General features: G+C 41.2%; 1 protein-coding gene across 1 annotated transcript in view; it reads left to right on the forward strand.

Moving 5' to 3' along the window:
* The window catches only part of POLA1 (DNA polymerase alpha 1, catalytic subunit), a 377,795-nt gene that overhangs the window by 7,104 nt on the left and 352,146 nt on the right, over window positions 1-18,545 (forward strand). The window contains exons 5-7 of the mRNA XM_087726535.1: window positions 2,667-2,782; window positions 3,023-3,085; window positions 6,149-6,244. Coding sequence (XP_087582661.1) covers window positions 2,667-2,782; window positions 3,023-3,085; window positions 6,149-6,244 — 275 coding nt within the window. The remainder of the gene's footprint in view (window positions 1-2,666; window positions 2,783-3,022; window positions 3,086-6,148; window positions 6,245-18,545) is intronic.

Genomic DNA, 18,545 nt, shown 5'->3' on the forward strand with positions numbered 1-18,545 from the left:
GAAAAATATGGGATAGACAGCATCATCACCAGATTGATTTGTAACTGGCTGACAAACAGTACTCAACAAGTAGTCCTTAATGATACTACATCTACATGGAGGGAAGTAAGCAGTGGGGAACCAAAAGGTTCTGTCTTAGTCCCAGTACTCTTCAATATTTTCATAAATGACTTAGATGAGGGCATAGAAGGGGAACTCATCAAATTTGCAGATGACACTAAGCTGAAGGAATAGCCAACACCCCAGAAGAAAAACTCAGGATCCAAAAAGATCTTGACCGACTTGAATAATGGACCCTATCTAACAAAATGAAGTTTAGTGTGGAGAAAAGCGAGATTTTACACTTGGGCAAGAAAACCCAAAGTTTATAAATACAGATTAGGTGAAACCTGGCTCAAAAACAGCAAAAACAAACAGAGACCTTGAAGTCCTAGTGGATGATCATTTAGACATGAGCCAGCAGCCAAAAAAGCTAATACAATCCTTGGTTGTATAAAGAGACACAGTTTCAAAATCATGTGAAATATTAGTACTGCTTTATAAAGCCTTGTTAAGACCACACCTGGAATACTGCGCCCAGTTTTGATCACTACATTACAAAAAAGATGTTGAGACTTTGGAAAAAGTGCAGAGAAGATGATTAAAGGCCTGGAGATTAAAACATGTAGAAGGTTTCAGGATTTAACTGACTCTGAAAAGTCAAACATTGTGAAAAGTCTTTCAGAGGGATGCAGCGCTCCTGAAATTGCTGTGATATTGGGGCATGATCACAGAACCATCAAACGTTTTGTTGCAAATAGTTAACAAGGTCACAAGAAACGTGTTGAGAAAAAAAGACGCACATTCACTGCCAAAGATTTAAGAAGAATCAAACATGAAGCTACCAGGAACCCATTATCCAGCCACCACCGAACAAGACACATAATTTGAAACGGTAAGACTGGGCCAAGAAATAGCTGAAGACAGATTTTTCAAAGATTTTACGTACTGATGAGATGAGAGTGGCTCTTGACAGACCAGATGGATGGGCCCGTCGCTGGATCAGTAATAGGCACAGAGCTCCGCTTTGACTCAGACTCCAGCAAAGTGGAGGTGGGGTACTGGTATGGGCTGGTATTAAAAATGAGCTAGTTCGACCTTTTGGGGTTGAAGACAGACTCAAAATCAACTCCCAAACCTACTGCCAGTTTTTAGAAGACACTTTCTTCAAGCAGTGGTACAGGAAAAAGTCTGCATCTTTCAAGAAAACCATGATTTTTATACAGGACAATGCTTCATTGCAAGCATCGAAGTACTCCATTCCATTCCAGTAAAGGTCTTAAAGATGGGAGATTTATAGTAAAGGAAAACAGTATACCTCTCTGAACAGTGTCTGGGACATTGTGGTTGCTACTATACAAAAAGTTGATTGTCAACAGATCAAGAAACTGACGGACTCCATAAATGGAAGGCTTATGACTGTTATTGAAAAGAAGGCTGGCTATGTTGATCACTGATTTTTTAAAAATGTCAGAAATGCTTATTTCTACATTTTGAGTTGTTAGTTTATTATTCTCACTTTAACAGATACAGGTAAATGAGTGAGATGGGAAAATTTTCATTTAGATGGACAATAATTCTGCACGCTAATAATTACCCATTAATTGTGTATACATAGATATTCTCCTAAGAAAGCCAAAATCTCACTTTTTGTTTCTTAAATATTCAGGTTTGCGGTTTGATAACATTTTGGATTGACTGAGAGTACTAGTTGTTCAATAATAAAATTAATCCTCCAAAATACAACTTGCCTAATAATTGTGCACACAGTGTATTGCTCGTACTGTATGCAGCATCCATATTTACAATAAGCAACCACTCCACAAGCAAACTGCATCCATATTTTAATATTTCTTTAACATCATCTAAATGTGTGGCCATACTATTCTGCAGCATTTTTATAGCTTTCATTACATCAATATTCTATTGTATAGTAATGTAATATTTCAATTTTGTCCTCAACATAATGCTGTTATATCCATTGATAACTAGAATGTTTCTGTGTTTTGGTTTCATCCCATATAATTTCATTATGTTTTATTTCTATGTACTCTGGCAGAATAATTGTTTAACTTTCTTTGCTCACTTCCAAAACATCTTATCTTTCCTCTAGTCCTTTTTGATTATATATTTTGGAACTCCTTTTCCTCTTTTTTGCAGCAGTTATGTATGTATTTTTTCCTCATCCACAGACCCTTTCACATTATTCTACCAAGATTTTTGATAAGGGAAGGTTAGTTTGTGAGGTGCTAGAAATTCTTTCGCATGATTTGGCCTGGGAATAATGAATCCTTAGATGCCTTACTGCTTTGCCTGTCAGAAAGAACATAATGGCAGATGTTTCCTTTTCCATTTCCATTCCCCTTACCTTTTGTTCAAGATCAATTAGATGATAAAGAAGGTACAGGGCACAGATTTTATTGTTCAGTATTTGTACAGTGGTGACAAAAATATAAGTGCTGCATAAGTGCTTAATAACTAATAGAATGGAAGGTAAGAAAAGCCTTAGTTCTTATTTGCAACACTATACTATGATTTAACATTGCACTCAAGATTGGTTTTAGATTTTTTTAAAATGATGCCTGATGAATAGATTTTGATGTTTTGATTTTTTTTATTATTACCAGGAAGAAAAGATACAGCTTCCACATATGACAAAAACAAATTGAAAAAGACACTGGTATCAAAGCCAAACACTATTAAATCCATGTTCATAGCTAACACTGTCAAGAAAAATGCTGATGTAAGTTTTAATTTGCATAAATTATATATTTTAGAATTGTATATTGTTCTCTCAAGTTTTTGCTACTTTATTTATTTAAAACATTTATAACGCCACTGATCTTACAATCAACTCCCTATTAATTATTTCTTGTTTTCTGAAATTGGGGTCAAGTCTATCATTGCTAACTGCTATTGCTTATCTTGAACGGGTTTGGAAAATCTTCAAAAGTTTATGGAAAACCTATATTTTCTTTTGCAGAAAGCAATTGATCTCTCTAAAGATGATTTGCTAAGTGACATTTTGCAAGATCTGAATGCTAAGGTAGGAAATGTATGTTGTATGTATTTGTGGGCAGAATGAGACCTTCAGTCTCCTCCCTTGGCTGTGCCTCCTTCTCCATGCTTCTGCCTCTCCCCATTTAACTACACTCCCTTTGGTGCAGCCCATTTGTCGAAACACCGTTTGTCCTAGGCGTTTGGCCGCATGGGACAGTTAGCTGCCAGCCAATCAGGTGGCGACTTCCTTCCTGGCTGTCACATGTGTGTAGGCCCGTCCTCCGCTGCTGTGGTGAGGCCGGCTGGGTTTGATTGGAAAGAAAGAAAGAAAGAAGGAGGGAAGGGAAAGTGAAAGAAAGGAAGAAAAAGGGTACACACGAAAGAAAGGGAGAGAAGGAAGGAAAAGAGAAAGAAAGGAAAAAAGGGAGGGAGGGGGGAAGGGAAAATGAATGAGATATACAGTAGATGGATGGATTGAGGAAGGATAGAGAAAAAAAGAGGAAGGAAGGACCACAAACCCTGCAGTAGATGTGGCTTCAGAAGATGCTTTGAAACAGCAAGCAATTAAGGGCTGGAAGGAACCTTGGAGGTCATCTAGTCCAACCCTCTGCTTGAGCAGGAGACCTTATATCAGTGATAATGAACATTTTTCTTATGGGTGCCAAAATTGCGTGCACATGCGCTATCACAAGTTAGGGTTATTTTGGTGCCTCTAACAGAGAGGAAAATTCCCAGAAAAGGGAAGGAATTTACTAGGACAAAGCTGCCATGCAGAGGAAGACAGAGATGGTCCTCAACTTAAGAACAAACAGGCCAAAATTTTGGTTGCTGAGCAAGAGAATTTTTAAGTGAGTTTCACTGCATTTTACTCAATCCATCCTACAGTGAACGTCAGCCACTGTAAGTTCCTTTTCCCAGTGCCGTTATGCCAGTTCAATGTCTTGTAACAGGAAGTCCTCAATCTATGAGCATTCAGTTAGTGACTGCTCCAGGTTATAACCTACATGGGCGGGGGGGGGGGGGGAATCCATTGTACGTCCCGGTTCTGCAATTCCAGCTTCCTGGGCTATAGCAAACCAGGGTTTTGCTTAACAGTGATGATGTTGGTTTAATCACAGCGGGATTAGCTTAGTGACCACCACAACAGCGGTTGTAAAATGGTTGGATGGTCTTGTTTGACAATCTTCTCACTATGTGCCATCATAGGAAGATTGTGGGAAGGATAGATCTTCTGTACAGTGCGATCTTAGGTATGGACCAGAGGTGATATTCAGCAGGTTCTGACCAATTCTGATAAACTGCTAGCGGAAATTTTTCGTAGTTTGGAGAATAGGTAAATACCACCTCTGACTGGCCCCGCCCCATCTGTTCTCTGCCTCCTGAGTCCCACTTGATTGGGAGGAAATGGGGATTTTGCCCTAACCTTCCTCTGCCATGCCCACTAAGCCACACTACGCCCACAGAACTGATAGTAAAAAATTTTGAATCTCACAACTGGTACGGATATACAACATCAGTCAAGGCTGGTGTGGCTTACGACTGTGACGGTTGTAAGTCAAGGATTGCTGTCAAATTGGAAAACAGTACAGGTAGTCCGCGACCTACGACAGTTCATATAGTGACAGTTCAAAGTTACAATGCCACTGATGGCCATTTCCACACTTATGTCCATTGCAGTATCCCATGGTCACATGATTTACAGTCGGCTGCATAGCAACTGACTCACATTTATGGCAGTCGCAGCACGTGAGTTCCCTTCTGACAAGCAAAGCCACTAGGGGAGCTGGCTTCGCTTAACCATCGTCTGACTGACTTAAACAATGATTCACTTAACAGTGGTGACAAGAAAGCTCTTAAAATGGATCCAAACTCACTGAACAGCTGTCTTGCTTAGCAACGGAGATTCAGGGATGACAGATTTACTTAACTGTGTGATTGATTTAGTGATCATTCAAAGTTACAATGGCATTGGAAAATGGGACTTATAGTATGTCTGTTTTTCACAATTAGCAACTGTTGCAGCATTCCCATGGTCAGGTGATCCAAATTTGGATGCTTGGCAATGGACTCATATTTATGTCTTAGTGTCCCAGAGTCAAACGGTCCTCTTTCGCAACCTGATGAACAAACTCCATGGGGAAACCAGATTCACTTAACAACCATATGACTTACTAAAAATTAGCAAGCAAAATGCTCGAGCAGGGGTTGGACTAGATAACCTCCGAGGTCCCCTACAGCCCTGGATTGCTGTGCTGTTTCAAAACATCTGAAGCCGCATCTAGTGCCAGGGTTTGTGGTCCTTTTTTCCTCTCCTTTCTCTCTCTCTCCCCCTTCATCCATCCATCCGTCCATCTATCAACCCATCCATCCATCCATATGTCATTCACTTTCCCTTTCCTTCCCTTACCTCCCTCCTCCCTCTCTCTGTCTCTGCCCCCCCTTCCAACCAAACCCAGCCAGTCTCACCGCAGCAGTACGTGGCAGCAGTTTGCTAGAGGCTAAATATCCCATGGGGCCAAAGGCTTGGAACAAATGATGTTTTGGCAAATGGGATGCATGGAGGTGCGGAGGTCCATTTGCCAGGGCGAATGGGTGGAGGAGGGCCAGCCGAGGAGGAAAGTTGGAGTTAAATGGGTGGAGGCAGAAGCCTGGAAGAAAAGGAGAGCCAAAGGTAGGAGACTGAAGGTCCTAGCCCCATTTAAGGGGTAGAGGTTATAAAGCGGGAATATTCTTCTGTACAACTATTTCTTGAGATATTTTGAAGACAATTCAGATATAAATTTGATGAGTTCTAAAATTCTATTTAATTATGAGTCAGGTAGCTTCATATATGGTTTATTTTTATTAAAATGTAAAGAAATGCCTAATAGAAACTGGATTTGCCTGCTGCAGACTAAAAGGAGAGCTTAAGTTAATAAAAGGTGGTTTAGTAAAATATTGCATTTATTCATTACTTTGCATCCATTTCTGTCTGATGCTTTGTGTAAGTGTATGGGAATGGGAAGGAGGGAAGATGATATTTCTGAGAGAATGTATCAGTGTAGAAGAGATAAGAATCTTTATTTTGGAAGTTGTATTAAAAGAGTATCAACATCTGTGTTCTCTATAGCCTGTTCATATAGTACCACCAGTTCCAGTGCTTAAAAAAAGGAGAATTCTTGGAACGACATTAAATCCTTTTTCTGTGCAATCCGAAGATTCCAAGGTAATACTCTTAAATGGGAAGTGTTGCTTTTAAATTTTTTAGCTTTCTAGATTTTTGATGTTGATATTTTGATTTTGTTTATTGTTCTAACAAGTGAAAAATAAAACTGGTGTAATTTATTTAGTCAAATCGGAAAAAATGTACCGTATTTTTCGGCATATAAGATGCACCTTTTTGCCTCAAAAAAGGCTGAAAATCTAGGTGCGTCTTATACACCAAATACAGCCTTTTTTTACCTCCTGAAGCCCTGACCCCTTCACCAAAATGGCCGTGCATAGCCTTATGGAGGCTTTTAGAGAGCTCCTGGGGGCTGGGGAGGGCAGAAATGAGCAAAAAGAGGCCCGTTTTTTGCCCCCCACCCCCAGCAGCACTCTAAGCATCCTAAACGCTGTGCATGCAATTTTTTTGACAAAAAATGGGCCCGTTTTTGTGAAAAATGGGCCATTTTTTGCTTGCCCCCCTCCCCCCCGGACCACTCTGCAAGCCCCCTAAAAACACGGGCTTGTTTTGCGAAAAACGGGCTGTTTTTGGGAGGTTTGCAGAGTGCAAAAACTTTTTTTTCTCCTTTCGGAAAGCTAGTTAGAGTGATTGATGAGAATTACATTGATCAAGTGCTGTGCCAGCAGAAACAAAGTCTTAGGTACTGCAGATTGTCAGCGATTTCCTTCTCCAGCACATAGATAAATACACCTGGAAACATCTGCCTACCTACCTACACTCTCTCCTTACCTACCTACTGTATCTCTCTCTCTCTCTCTCTCTCTCCCTCCCTCTCTCCCTCTACCCACCTACCTACTTTCTCTCTCTCTCCCTACCTACGTACTGTACTTCTCTCTCCTTCTACCTACCTACCTACCTACCTACCTACCTACCTACCTACCTACCTACCTACCTACCTACCTACCTACCCTCTCTCCCTACCTGCCTACTGTATTTCTCTATTTCTCTCTCTATCCCTTTATCTACCCAACTACCTAACTACTCACGCTCCCTACCTACCCACTGTATATCTCTCTCTCTCTCTCTCTCTCTCTCTCTCTCTCTCTCTCTCTCTCTCTCTCTCTCTCTCTCTCTCTCTCTCTCTCTCTCTCTCCCCCCCCCTCTATCTACCTACCTACTTTTTTTAAAAAAAAATCCTCTTTAAAATCTTGTGCATCTTATACTCCAGTGCGTCTTATACTCCGAAAAATACGGTACCTATGGGTTCCAATACGATTTTATTTTGTCCACAGAATTAAATAGGCTTGGTATTGTAGGGGACATTTCTTTTATTAATTTCCCTGAAGTTTGTTTTAAACCAATGCACATTTCGGTTGAAGCACAGATTGTTTATAGTATTGTAATATCAGATTTTATCAAAATGCAAAACTCAGAGGGGTAGGAAAGCAATCTCAATATAAGAAGATAATGACTTGGACATGTTTCAGTATAGCAGGGCTTTATCTATTAGTGGGGTCAAATGTGAGGTGGATTCTGTGAAGTAATGAGGATGAACTATAGATGCATGGTTCACTTGAACAAAGAGGGCATTTTGTGAACACTGTTGGTTTCTAGAAGGTTACTGTTAAGGGCTATCTTGAATTATCCATAGTTCCTAGAATCACGCTTGTCTCTTAGTATGTTCTCTTCAGTACATTAACATTCCTTGGCCCTTGGAATCTTTTATACCTGAGCAGAAAATTTGTTTCTTTATATTCCTCACAAAATAATTAGGCAAATAGGTTTTTATTTCATTGATTGTAATCAGCATCATATTTCTCTTAATACTATTTCAACTTACATATTTCTATGCGTAACAAATTTAAACAATACTTAGGTCAACCAGAAATAAGATTTATTAGAAAAGCTGTTTGGAAAGAGCTGGTGAGTTTTCGGCTTGGCACAGCAACAGAAATCTACACCCAGTTACAGATCTCAGCATATTTTATACAGTTCTTTCACTGGCCGCTTGTCAACTAGCCAGGCCCAGTTGATAGGCCTGGTTCAGACATATGCTTTCTGATCACCCATTAATCTATTATTCTACCTTTAAAATTAGTTAGGCCTGCGTTGCTAAGCACCTAGCCCCTTTCAGTTCTCATCTTCTTGGTATTCTCTTATCTTGTTTTTCTGTACAACCCAGTACCTGGTACATATCTCAAGCCAGAAGCTGTGTATGTCATTCTTCAACAGGGGTAATATATTGGGCAAACATGGCTGTGCTCTAGATATGTAATATTGCAGCTATACTTTAAAATACAGTGTTTCCCAGAAAATAAGACAGGGTCTTATTTTCTTTTTAACCCCCCAAATTAGCTCTTGGCTTTATTTTCGGAAAGGTCTTATTATTTTTGAAGTGCAGGAGGTGGCGAGCTTGGTCACCTCATGGCTGCAGCTGTGTTGCGCTACTGCAACACCTTCTTGTGAGGGGCAGGAAGCTCTGCCATGCCTTGTGAGGGCGGGAGAAAAGACGGCAAGTGGAGCCCCGTCTTGCTGTATGCATCTCGCTTCTCCCCTGCTCTACCCCGCCCTACTTGCCACCTCCTCAATAAAGAGATGGCAGAGAAGGAAAGCATCCAGGCTGTTGTTGGTATTTTGGCACGTGGAGCAAGATGGGGCTCCTGTTGCCTCTTATCTGACTTCCAGCTCCATTGCGTTTCTCGCAGTTGTGTGTAGGGAAACAAGTTGTATGATAAAAAAAAAACCTTGTGAGTTCGAGAAGTTACAATTAATTGATTGAACTCACGATAAGTTTTTTTTACCATACAACTTGCTTCCCTACCACCCCACTCCTCCCCATCTGCCTCCCCCAAATTACATCGAAATAGGGGAGGGTGGCTAAGCGAGGGGCAGGAAGCCCTGCCATGATCGGCAAGGGGGGGGGGGGGAGAAGAGGCAACAAGAGGAGACCCATCTTGTTCCATGCGACTCCCTTCTCCCCCACCCCAGCCTGCTCCACCTGCCCACCCCCTCGATAAAGAGCCAGGTGCAGGGCCAGGAAGACATGGGCGTGGAAGGGGAGAGGTAGAAGTTCAGCGTGGAACAAAGGGAGCGCTGTGGAAAAGAGCTGGGCGGTTGCAGGCTTTGGGCACACACTGAAGTGATGGCTGGGAGGAAAAAGGTGGGGATGAGGGAAAGGGCAGCAGGTTTGTGCCATTCCTTGAGTGCAGTGAGTATGGGGCTGCCAGAGGTCGCCCGGCAAAGAGACAGGAGCGGGGCAGAAGTTTGCAGGCGAGGGGGATGGATGGATGGATGGGAGGCGGGTGAGCGTCAAGAACGCCAGGGAGCTCTTTGGTTGCCCCAGTTGCTGGGTGGCTGCGCAGCGTGAAGAACAATGGGTTGCGCATGTAAAGTCATGGAAGCTGCCGGAAACGAGTCTTTCTGAGACTTAAAATAAATGAGAGAGAATGGAGAGAGAAAGAAAAGAGACAGAAAGAAAAAAGAAAATGTCATGGTTCCTTCACTTAACAACCAAAAAAGAAACCACTCAACTCCATTTTGCAGAATTAAGTGTATTTTTACTGATTTTAAGTGATGAGAAGCTAAGCAAAGCTGGATCTGAGCAAAAGAGCGCGAAAGCAATAGATATCAATATATGATCCATTCCCCTCCCCTTGGTACCCCAGTCCATAGTCCAAACATATATCACCACAGCTGTCAGGTGGGAGACATCTTCAAAAATCATCATCAGGCTGGAATGCTGGACAGTTGGCCTCGTCGGGAAACTCCCCGCCTTCCACATGTGCAAACGAATGGTGTGAACAACTCCCATTTTAACAGTCCTCCTGTACAGAGTACTTCCCTCACCCAAATACCATGCCCTCCCTCCCCGTTTCATGGCAGCCGAAAAACAAGCAGCAAAGCAGAGGCTGACATCCGGCCCTCCTTCAGAAAAAGGACGATCAGTCCTGCAGAAACAAAAGAACACAGACAAACAAACAAACATAACATGGAAGAAAAAAGGGCGGGGAAAGATAAGAGAGATCATTCGAGGTCAAGGCTTGTCTGGGTAAGTAAAGTAGAATTTGCGTATAAGACGAGGAACCAGGACATGGAACTTATCGACCCATTCAGCATGAGACAGAAGGAAATGTTTCCAAGCCACAAGATATTGAACATGGTTTCTAATTTTCCTGGAGTCCAAAATCTCCTTAATCTCAAAATGCTGTTCACCCTCAATCAGGAGCGGGGAGGGAGGAGTTGCCAAAGGACCCCGCAACGGAGAAGTGCGCTCTGGCTTCAAGAGATTGACATGAAATACCGGGTAAACATGGTTGAGATATTTAGGTAGTTCTAGATGAACAGACACAGGGTTGATGACCTTGACAACCGGAAACAGACCCATATACTTCGGGCCTAATTTCTTAGACTTTTGAGAAGTTCGGAGAAATTTGGTGGATAAATATGCACGATCACCAACTTTATATTCCCTTGCCTTCGCCCTCTTTTTATCCGCCTGCTTCTTATGAGCTTGATGCACCGCATCCAGTGCTCGGTAAGCCAAGGGCCACATTTCTCGGAGCTGGTCACTCCATTCGGAAAGGAGCACCTGCGATTTCTCCTGAGATATTTCGGGGATAGGCACAAAATCATGTCCGTACACCAGTTTGAAGGGTGTAAACCCCGTGCTGCTGTGTATCGAGTTGTTATACGCCACCTCAGCATGAGGCAATAATTCCACCCAATTATCCTGTTGGTAGTTGATGAAACATCGTAGATACTGTTCCAGTACAGAATTAGTCCTCTCACAAGCCCCATTAGTTTGAAGGTGTTGGGCGGAGCTTAAGCCCTGGGCGGAGCCAATCAACTTTAGAAACTTTCCAAAACAAGGAGGTAAATTGGACCCCCCTAGCCGAGATGATGCGGTCAGGCAACCCATGTAGACGATAGATATGGGTGATGAACAACTTAGCTAAGGATTTAGCGGAAGGGATTTTGGAACAAGGAATAAAATGAACCTGCTTGGAGAACAAGTTGGTAACCACCCAAATCATTGTCATGCTGAAAGACCCAGCCAAGTTTCATCTTCAATGCTCTTGCTGATGGAAGGAGGTTTGAACTCAAAATCTCACGATACATGGCCCCATTCATTCTTTCCTGTACACGGATCAGTCGTCCTGGTCCCTTTGCAGAGAAACAGCCCCAAAGCATGATGTTGCCACTCCCGTGCTTCACAGTAGGTATGGTGTTCTTTGGATGCAAGTAAGCATTCTCTCTCCTTCAAACACGATGAGTTATTTCTATGAAACAGTTCTACTTTGGTTTCATCTGACCATATGACATTCTCCCAATCCTCTTTTGGATCATCCAAATGCTCTCTAGCAAACTTCAGACGGGCCCGGACATGTACTGGCTTAACCAGGGGGACACGTCTGGCACTCCAGGATCTGAGTGCCTGGTGGCGTAGTGTGTTACTGATGGTAGCCTTTGTTAACGTTGGTCCCAACTCTCTGCAGGTCATTCACCAGGTGTTTCCCCCCCCCCCCCCGGGTGGTTCTGGGATTTTTGCTCACTGTTCTTGTGATCATTTTGACCCCACGGGGTGAGATCTTGCGTGGAGCCCCAGATAGAGGGAGATTATCAGTGGTCTTGTATGTCTTCCATTTTCTAATTATTGCTTCCACAGTTGATTTCTTCACACCAAGCTGCTTGCCTATTGCAGATTCAGTCTTCCCAGCCTGGTGCAGGTCTACAATTTTGTTTCTGGTGTCCTTCGACAGCTCTTTGGTCTTCACCATAGTGGAGTTTGGAGTGTGACTGTTTGAGGTTGTGGACAGGTGTCTTATATACTGCTAACAAGTTCAAACAGGTGCCATTAGTACAGGTAATGAGTGGAGGACAGAGGAGCCTCTTAAAGAAGAAATTACAGGTCTGTGAGAGCCAGAAATCTTGCTTGTTTGTAGGTGACCAAATACTTACTTTCCACCATAATTTGCAAAAAAATTCTTTCCAAATCAGACAATGTGATTGTCTGGATTTGTCTTCTCATTTTGTCTCTCATAGTTGAGGTCTACCTATGATGTCAATTACAGGCCTCTCTCATCTTTTTAAGTGGGAGAACTTACACAATTGGTGGCTGACTAAATACTTTTTTGCCCCACTGTAGGTGTGTGTGTGTGTATTTAACATAAATACCTTAAAATCATCTTCCATTACAAATCGCAGAAAGTGTGTCAATTGATTACAAAGAACTTTCGTGCATCCCTTCCACAGTCATCACCTATGATTCATATCATCATATATTTTACATCAAATATATTTATATATATTGCTATCGTCATACTTCATCCTTCATATGACTATAATTGTTTTAACGTCCCTTTATAATAAACATTCCAAAATTTAAAACAAAACCACATAATAGCATTGCCTTATTTATTTTCAATATCATCCAGCCACATTATATCTTTGTAACACATTCAAAATAAAAATTAATTATGTTTAATAACAAAATTTTTAGACCTTATTCATTGTTTACAATTTACATCCAATTTTCTTTTATCATGTCAATACAAATTATTACATTATCATTATCAGTCATTTATTTAACAATAGTTTAACTGTTTAACTTACTTTTCCCCCTTTTATCACCATTTAAAATTTATATCAAATTTTCTCTTATCAAACCAATACATATGTATACATTCTTATCATTATCAATTATTTATCTAGCTATCTATTATCACTACATTTTTAACATAATGCTCTAATTTTAACTAAATTTAACTAGTGTTTTATTAAATAATTTTCATATCTCAACCTGTGTCTTTCAGTAATAGTGTAGTCCTATTTCTTTTGCCATTTGTGGAATTAGTCTTTAGGTTATTTCCATAATCAAATTTGTTTGGACTTCTCTTCACAACTTGTTGCTTGTTGCATATCATAAAATCTCGAAACCCTCCATCAGCTTCTTTAATCAGCTTATCTTTGGTTATCAGTAGTGTTATTGTCAAAGTTTCTCTCCTTAAGTTCATCAATTCTTCTCTTTTTTCTTCTTCTATGAAATCTGGAGTAAAGCACCTTTCCATCTATCTTACCTTTCTTTGTTCCACTCTTTCCATCTCCAACCACGTTTGGTTCACTGTCAATATCCATGGTTATCTTGCCTCTTTGTTCATTTTCCCCTTGGGTTTTTAGGACTCTAGCCTTCACTTTTTCCATTTGCTGGATATCTTCCATTTTTCCATCAGGTTTTACGACATTACAATTTATATTTTCCCATCTCTTCTCAATTATCTCTGTTGTTTCTAATAATTTTTGAATTCCAAACATAATCTGTTGTAATGTTATGGTTTCTTTTTGATGTCATGCCATCCTTCCAATTAGTAAGCACTGCCACTCTGGTTTAAAAACAAATCTTTATTTGCACTTCTTTCTAACTACCAACAAGCATCCAAAGAGCACCTGTGTAAACAATCATGCTCTTCTCCTTATTTCTTCTATAAACAAGCTGAAGCCTTTGAAGTGCAAGGTCAAAATGATCAACTTCAGCAGCTTGAGGCTGTGCTTATTGTCACCAGCAAGAAGAGATTCTCTTGGATCAATCAGGGACTTTGCGGTGTCCCTGAGATCAGCAAGATATGCTCTTCGCTTTCACTGTCTCTTCGGGACGGTTCCAAATGGACCGTCCAGCGGCAAAAGTTTTGACTGACGTTGCGACGGCACATCATACTGTCGCAACGTCAGTTCCTTTCTCACTTTCTCTTTTTATTATTTTTTTTATTTGACATTTTCCAAATATTAAAATCACAATTACACTTTTACAGCTTTCTATTATCGGTATTTCTTTTTTCTAATTTTGGGTTTGCCATTTTCCATTCTATTATTTTATACATATCCTTCTTTGTTTCATATGTTCTCATTTTTATAATATATACATCTATATACAATATTTCCATCTCTATTGCTTTCTAAATATATGCCATCTCTTTTCATTGTGTTTGCTATGTGTTCCTTATGCATTAATTTTACATCTCTTTTCAAGCCAGTTATACCACCTGTTCCATATCTTGTAGTACTGTTTCTTCTCTATCTCTTAGTTCCATCGTTAGTCCATTTATGAGCATTCTAACATCTTTTTAATGTTTTTTTCATTTGATGGAATGGTTTTTAGTTTCCAACTTTGGGCATATGAAATTCTGGCAGCAGTGATTATATGAAGCATTAAATATTGGATATCCTTACTAATCTTTTAATTATTCCTGGAAGAAACAGCTCAGGGTTCATGTCAATTTTTTGTTCTATTATTTCTTCTAACCGTTTTTGAATTTTGGTCCAGAATTCTTTGGCTTTCGGACATGTCCACCACATATGATAGAAGGTCCCCTGTTGGTGCTTACATTTCCAACAGTTTGGAGATCTATTTGTGAACATTTTGGCCAATCTCACCAGGGGTAAATGCCACCTATAAAATATTTTGTAAATTTTTTCCTTATAGGATGCTGGCATTGTCAATTTATAATTCCACTCCCCCCCCCCCATACTTTTTCCCGATGCTCCAATTCAATATTATACCCGACGTTTTTAGCCCAAATTATCATTGGGCTTTTCCTTCACGGTTTCCTTCTCCATTTTGAATTTTAAGAGACAATTGTATGTTTTTGTAATCATTTTTTCTTCTGTTCCTGTTACTATTTTGTCCAATTCTTGTTGTTCGTTTTGAAATCCATACTGTTCTAAGTCCTTTTTATCTTGTTTGAATTTGTAGGTAAGGCCACCAGCCTAGTTCAATTCCCTGTAATTTTAACTCCTGATTTGTTTTAAGTTTTCCTTGCCCATCCAATAACTCCTTATATGTCAATATCCTATTCAAATCTATTACATTGGGGTAGATAATTGCTTCGATGGTTAATATCCATCTGGGAATTTTTGTGTAGAAGTTTCTTTTGATTTTCATCCATATTTCTAGTAAGGCTCCTCTTACCTGATATCTCTGGAAGTATTTAACGGCTTTACTCTTTCCCTCCCAGATAAAAGCATGCCAGCCCAGTTGTAAATCATGACCGTCTATCTTCAATATTCTTTTATTTTGAAGTACTATCCATTCTTTGAGCCATGTTACCGCTGCTGCCTGATAGTAAAGCTCCCAATCTGGGAGGCCAAGTCCTCCTTTGATTCTAGAGTCCTGTAGTAATTTTAATTTTATCCTAGCTTTTTTCCACCAAATAAATTTTAAAATTATTTTATTTAGTTCCACGAAAAATTTTTCCTCTAATTTTACTGGTACGGTTTGAAATAGAAATAAAAATTTTGGTAGGATATTCATTTTTATGGTCGCAATTCTTCCAATCAATGATAATTGTAATTTAGCTCAATTTTCCAAGTCCTTTCGTATTGCAATAATTTTGAATAATTGTCTTCTTTTATGGTAGAAGATTTAGCCGTTAGCAGGATTCCAAGATATTTTATCTTTTTAACTATTTGCATTTCCAACACTCTCTTATTCCTCATTTTGCCTTTGTGTAAGATTTTTAGTAATTATGTTTTATTTTTATTTATTTTTAAGCCTGCAACTTTACCAAATTCCTCCTTCTTGAATTAATATTTTCCCTGTTACAAGGGGGTCTTCTATTATAAAAACCATATAGTCCGCAAATGCCTGAGTTTTGTATTCTTTTTTAATTTTTAACCCTTTTATTTCCTCTTTTTCCCTAATCTGTGTTAGTAAAACCTTCAATGAGAGGATAAATAGAACAGGCGATAGTGGGCATCCTTGTCTGACCCATTTATTAATATTGACTTTGTGTCAGCCTCTGTTTCGCTATTCGCTTTCGACTGCCATTGAAATGGGGAGGGGGGCTGGTATTTGGGAGGGGAAGGTTTGGTACAGGAGAGATTGTTAAGAGGGAGTTTTGTTCTCACCATGCAACCCACATGACACCTGAGGGATTTGCAGATTGGACAATGGGATGAGGGTTACCAGGGGAAGGGGGGGTGGACAAATATTGATATGTATGATTTCACACGCTTTTGCCTCAGACCTTGCTTTATTTAGCTGCTATCTTTTCATAACCAGTAAAAGTACTCTTAATTCTGCAAAATGGAGTTAAGTGGTTTCTTTCTTGGTTGCTGAAGGAGTCCGGCTTGACATTAAGCCAGGTCTCACTTTTGCACTCATCCCAGAGCTAACACCTTCCGAGGGGAGTGTAATAAAACCAAAACTTTCAAGAAATGTTCAACCCAGGCAGCGACCAAGAGGACGACATGGGGGTGGCTAGATCCTCATATCCTTTGGAGACAGAGCGGATGGTGGAACTGAATTCAGAGGAAAGATCCGTCCGCCCCAGGTGGTCATTGGGAGTGGGACAGAAATATGACCCTGAAGAAATTCCGGCTGGAGTTACAATAAGGCGACATCGGCGACCGGCAGCTGCCTGGCAGGAAGCCGAAGATAAGGATTTCATGATGTTCCACGCTTCTAGGAGGCTTGGGAGAGACGATGTTTTCACGAGAGCAGCAAGCTGATTCGCCTGATCTAGAGGAGGGACCTGCAGAAGACCTGTTTCACCCAAGGGGATCCCTGGGGGAAGACAGTGGAGCTAATCAGGATGGGGGAGCCCCGGTAGCAGCAACCGCAAGAGCCCTTCCGAGAGGAGGAGGACCCCCCCCCATAGACGCCGGATGGCAAAGATTCTTCCTCTTGGGGTGAAATTTGGAGGCGACCCAAAGAAGCTAGAATTTTTCCTGGTCCAAGTCTGGAATTTCATGCAACAGTTCGAGAGGATTTCCCCACTGAAGAAGCCAAGGTAAGAGTAGTTACCATGGCGTTGGAGAACAAGGCGGTGGCATGGATGGTTGCTCTGCATAACAATGACTCCCCCCTACTGAGAAACTATAATAGGTTTATTGCCGCCCTGAGAAAACATTTTGATGACCCACTCACCGAGTGAAAGGCCAGAACCAAAATGAAAATCCTTACTCAGGGAAAGAATGCAGTGGCTGAATACATCCAAGAGTTTTGTGAACTATCTGTTTATATGCGGGTCTGGTCGGAAGAAGCTTTAATGGACAGTTTTATGGGTGGCCTGAACAAAGATATATACCAGAACTGTGTTAACGCTCCCCCCCCCTGTAACCTGCAATGCTGGTGTCAGCCTCTGGTTTGCTGCTGCTTCAGCTGCCATTGAAACGGGGAGGGGGGCATGGTATTTGGGAAGGGAATCATTATGTGCTGGAGGAAGATTCTAGACGCTGACCTGACCATCTCATGTGGAGGAAGGGAGTTTCCCGCCAAGATTAACTGTCCAGCATTCTATCCTGGTGATGTTTTTTGAAGATATCTCCCACCTGACAGTTGGGTGAATTATAATTGGACTATGGACTGGGGTGCCAAGGGGAGGGCATTGAATTATACATGATATTCTTCGCTTTCGCGCCTAATTAACCAGATTCAGCTTTGCTTCGCTACTATTCATTTGTAATTAGTAAAAGTACACTTAATTTCAAGCAAATGGAGTTGAGTGGTTTCTTTCCTGATTATTAAATGAAGTAGGACCTGACAATAAGCTGAATCTCACCTTGCACCCAACCCGGAGTGAACAACTTCCGAGGGGGGTGCCCTCATAGAAGGAAAAGAAAAATGTCTTTACATGAAAGCGACCAGGAAGAAGACATGGGTGCAACGGCAGCACCATCCTTAACAGAAATGCTGGCTGACCTGAGAGTGGAAGAACCTGCTGTTCGACCCAGATGGACTTGGGGTGTGGGACAGAAAGAGGAACCTGAGGAATTACAAACTGGAGTCACGAGAAGGAGGCCAAGAAAAACCCCAGCTGCTGACTGGAGTGGCTCTGGAGAGGAAGATTACAAAATGTCCTAAGCCATGAGACTCCTCAAGGAGGCATGGAGTGAATGCCGGATTCGAGAGAGAGCTGTGGGAAGGGAACCAGCAGAGGAACTGGAAAAAAGGTACCCGCTGCATAGCTTAAGGGAGACTGGAGGGGCCGAAGGGGGATGTGTGCAAGAAAATCCAGCACCGACTTCCCCCCCTGCGGCTAGAGACATTCAGAGAGCAGGAGGGGGGGCAGGCGACGCCGGATGGCTAAGGTCCCACCCTTAAGCGTAAAATATGATGGAGAGCCCAGCGGCCTCGGGTTGTTTATTATTCAGGTCTGGAATTATATGGAAATATATGGGCCTGATTTGGTTACTGATGAATCTAAAGTGAGAATAGTGTTAATGGCTTTGGAGAAGAAAGCAGACGACTCGATGGTCGGATTACACAATAGTAACTACCCTCTCTTGAGGAATTTTGATGACTTTATGGCAGCAATGAGGAGAAGGTTTGACGACCCCCTGACCGAGCGTCGAGCCAGATTAGAAT

This window comes from Thamnophis sirtalis, unplaced genomic scaffold (assembly GCF_051295495.1).
Source record: "Thamnophis sirtalis isolate CommonGarterSnake01/CBP01778 unplaced genomic scaffold, rThaSir2_p1.2 scaffold_12, whole genome shotgun sequence".
Classification (NCBI taxonomy): Eukaryota; Metazoa; Chordata; class Lepidosauria; order Squamata; family Natricidae; genus Thamnophis; species Thamnophis sirtalis.